Raw genomic sequence first — 3452 nt, 5'->3', positions numbered from 1 at the left:
GGTGTGTGTGTGTGTGTGTGTGTGTGTGTGTGTGTGTGTGTGTGTGTACGTACTCAGGAACTAAACGTCCTCTGATGAAACTCTTTCTGCTCTTTGTTATTTCTCTAAAATGTCCCCGTGTCCCCGTCCTCAGCCAGTCCATGACCTGAGGCTGTCCCCGCTGCGGCGCTCCCTGCTGGGCAGCGTCTCGGACAGCGGCGCCGTCGTCTTGTGGGACTCCAACACCCAGAAGGAGCTGCACGTGTTTGACGGCGCCCACAAGGCGCCGGGCTCCGGTCTGGCCTTCTCGCCCGCGAGCGAGCTGCTGGTGGTCAGCGTCGGTCTGGACAAGAAGATCGTCTGCTACGACACGGCCAGCAGGATGTGAGACACGGTTCTTATTGATTATTGATGATTATCACCATTTATCTGCAGCTCGCTGCAGTAATTTCACATTTTACCGTTAAAATCGAATTATTAAAACAAGCGACCGTCCAAAAGATATTAACCCTCGGACAGCCGGAGGTACATCGGTGTTCTCGTTCAGACGCTTTTCACGAGCGTTTGAACCTTAAACCAAGAAACCCGAAAATTAGTTTTTACAGAAAGAGAGAAATTATTCAAAGTTTACAATTAATTAAAAAAAGATATACAGGAAAATGTATTTTTATTTTTATTTTAAATTTTTTTTTTCTTTTTTATTTTAACCCTTTTTTATTGACTTAAACGTTTTTTCTCTTTTCTTTTTTCCAGTAAATTTCATTAATTTTTTTGTAACTTGTAAAAGCTTCCCGTGTTTTTGACAGAAATCAAGACACTTTGAAAGGGTTAATTCATCGTTTTAAATATACGTTTTTTCCATTGAAAGTTTTCTTTGGCTTTTAAAAGTAATTTTCTGAATCTGTTCTGTGTGCGTGTGTTTGTGCGTGTGTGTGCGTGTGCGTGCTCGTGTACCTCCTCCAGCGTCCTGCGGTCGATCCGGGTGGACGGTCCCCTGACCGCGGTGGACTTCACTCCGGACGGTACCGGTCTGGTGGTTGGATCCACTCAGGGGAAGATCTACCATTACGACCTGAGGAACTCCGGCGCCCCCACCAGGATCACCGCGGCGCACAAAACCTCCGTCACCTGCCTTCGTTTCCAGAGCAACGCCAACAAACACAAGGTACCAGCTGAGCGACGGCGGCGCTCAGACTTTAACGCTCTCCTGAGTTTAGAGTACAGTCAGTCAATCATGACATCACTTCCTGTCTTTTTGACTCCAGTCCAGCAAACTGGGATCCACAAAGATCGCCAGCACGAAGAGATCCTCCATCAAGGTGTCAAACAGCCAGCCGGACTCCGCCCCCGCCACGGGCCCCGCCCCCCACAGACAGGTCACAGGCACAGGTGAGCTCAGAGGGATTTACGCCTCGAGGATTTTAGGAGGTTTTCAGGATTTTAAGCCATTTCTGAGATTTGGAACATTTCTAGCATTTTTGGACATTTTTGGGTTTTTGGACATTTTTAGGTTTTTGGACATTTCAGGGATTTTAAAATGTTTCTAGGATTTTTGTGACATTTTGAGAACAATCAATAAATCCATCGATCAGCACTAACGGCGTGGTGTCCAGCAGGCGGCGCCGGCGCAGAGGTCGCGTCCCGGGAGGCCGAAGGTCAGCAGGGGACGGAGCAGCTTCCGGTTGTGGACAAGTTCAGCAGCGTTGGACGAAACAGCCTGGACGTCTTCTCTCCGGCTCGGGAAGGTCGGAGCTCTGACGATGCGTTCACTGTCTGCTCTGATGTCCTCAAAGTGATGTTTGTTCTCAGTTAAAATTCTGTCTCCCTCTGTCCACCTGTCCTCTCGTCCAGACTGCGGGACCCACGGGACAACCGGAGACACGCCGTTTGGAAGAACACACGGTACAACAGGAAGTCGGTTTAACCCTTTAACAGCAGGATCGACGTGTGTTTTCTCGTGCTGCGTTCACAAGCCTTTCACGATCATTTTAACGTCTGAAACCCGAGAACATGAATCAGGAACAGAACGAGCAACTCGGGATGAAAAAAAAACGTAATAATCATTTCTTACTAAACAAAGCTTCAGGAAGAACGTAGAATTTTGTACGCGCTTTCCTGAGGTGAGTTTATTAAGCTAGTTTGCTTTTTTCTGTATGTGTTTTTATTTATTTGATATATTTTCTTTTCTTTCTTTTCTTTTCTTTTTTTATTTTCTATCTGGTGAATTTGTTATTACCAGATTACCTTTTAAGTTGCTCGTCGTTTCTCGGGTTTTGGAGGGTTAAACTCTAACGGGATGATGATGGTTCTGAACTGTGATGCTATGTTTCCATAGTTACCAGTTTGGAGATGCTGTCCAGAGAAGGAGAGGGACAGCAGGTCATCGGTCGGGCCAGTTTGGACATCTTCTCCCCAGTCAGAGAAGGTCAGTCTGCTGGTTTCCACTGGTCTTTACTGGTTTCTACTGGTCTTAACTGGTTTCTACTGGTCTTAACTGGTTTCCACTGGTCTCTGCTGGTTTCTACTGGTCTTTACTGGTTTCCACTGGTTGGAGACTTCAGCCTGTTAACAGAGACCTTCATCAGGGTTTCCAGGGTCATGGAAATCTTCATTTCTTTAAATATCAAAACGACATCATTTATCACAGACTAAAAACTAAAATTATTGATAAATGTCGGGCACGTGGGGCATGAAAAAAAAAAAAAGGGGTCCTTGAAAGGTCATGAAAAGTTTTGAAATGTCGTCATCGTTGTGTTCCAGACTGTCATTCAGGGGCCACCTCGCACAGGAAGACCCCCCTGGGAACGCCCCTGGTGGGCGCCGCAGGGCGCTGCTACAGCCCGCTGTCCGCCTTCCAGACCCCTCCCCCGATCAAAGAGGAGGAGCCAGCCCACGCCGCGGACGCCGAGCCACGTGACCCCAGGAAGGTGCTGACCTCTGACCTCAGTCTGACGCCGCAGAGTCTCACAACAAACAATAAACAACAAGCGACTCTTTCTGTTGACAGTCGGACAAAACCAGCAGCTCCAGTGTGGAGGGGGAGGGGCCGACCACGCCCACCGCCACCCAGCAGACCAGTCACAGCCAGCCGGCCCCGCCCTTCTTCACTCCGGAGCCCAGCCTCAGGAGGGCCAACGGCGTTCAGGCTCAGCTGAGCTACGACTCACCTGTCCAGGGAGCTCCGCCCACCATGGCAGGTACAGCAGGCAGGCCGGGGGCCAGAGTCCAGGGGCCCGTCACAGAGGTCCCGGACAGGTTTTTCAGGGTTTCAGGACGTTTCTCAAATATCAGAGCATTTTAAGACGTCTCGATTTTACAATGTTCCTTTTTAGGACGTTTTAAGGGTTTTAAGAAATTTAGGATTTTTGGACGTTAATGGGGTTTCAAGACATTTTTAGGATTTTAGGACATCCACTGGCTCTTTTTTGATCAACCAGCTCTACTTTGACACCACAGAGGTGCAGAGGTAGAGG

The 3452-nt window shown here is 48.5% G+C and overlaps 1 protein-coding gene across 4 annotated transcripts; it reads left to right on the top strand.

Moving 5' to 3' along the window:
* Window positions 1-6: 6 nt before the first annotated feature.
* Window positions 7-3379, top strand: LOC121963425 (protein NEDD1-like). Of its 4 annotated transcripts, none has more exons than XM_042513711.1 (8): window positions 7-363; window positions 943-1144; window positions 1245-1368; window positions 1596-1724; window positions 1831-1881; window positions 2315-2404; window positions 2740-2906; window positions 2987-3379. In XM_042513711.1, exons 1-8 carry the CDS (start codon window positions 110-112, stop codon window positions 3278-3280), a joined length of 1311 nt encoding a protein of 436 aa, XP_042369645.1. In that variant the 5' UTR covers window positions 7-109; the 3' UTR covers window positions 3281-3379. The 4 variants fall into 4 exon arrangements, with proteins under 4 accessions (XP_042369645.1, XP_042369643.1, XP_042369644.1 ...); XM_042513709.1 differs by having other exon boundaries at window positions 1831-1893; XM_042513710.1 differs by having other exon boundaries at window positions 1593-1724.
* The last annotated feature ends 73 nt before the right edge of the window (window positions 3380-3452 follow it).

Source organism: Plectropomus leopardus, unplaced genomic scaffold (assembly GCF_008729295.1).
Source record: "Plectropomus leopardus isolate mb unplaced genomic scaffold, YSFRI_Pleo_2.0 unplaced_scaffold11224, whole genome shotgun sequence".
Classification (NCBI taxonomy): domain Eukaryota; kingdom Metazoa; phylum Chordata; class Actinopteri; order Perciformes; family Serranidae; genus Plectropomus; species Plectropomus leopardus.
The sequence above is the reverse complement of the archived record's forward strand: the minus strand, read 5'-3'. Positions and strand labels throughout refer to the sequence as shown.

Bases quoted from the DNA above. Each gene is read 5' to 3' on its own strand.
- LOC121963425 (XM_042513708.1), top strand. From the start codon at position 110: ATGTCCCCGTGTCCCCGTCCTCAGCCAGTCCATGACCTGAGGCTGTCC. The intron at 364-942 runs GTGAGACACGGT...TACCTCCTCCAG, and splicing joins TACGACACGGCCAGCAGGAT to CGTCCTGCGGTCGATCCGGG. The intron at 2,907-2,986 runs GTGCTGACCTCT...TTCTGTTGACAG, and splicing joins AGCCACGTGACCCCAGGAAG to TCGGACAAAACCAGCAGCTC.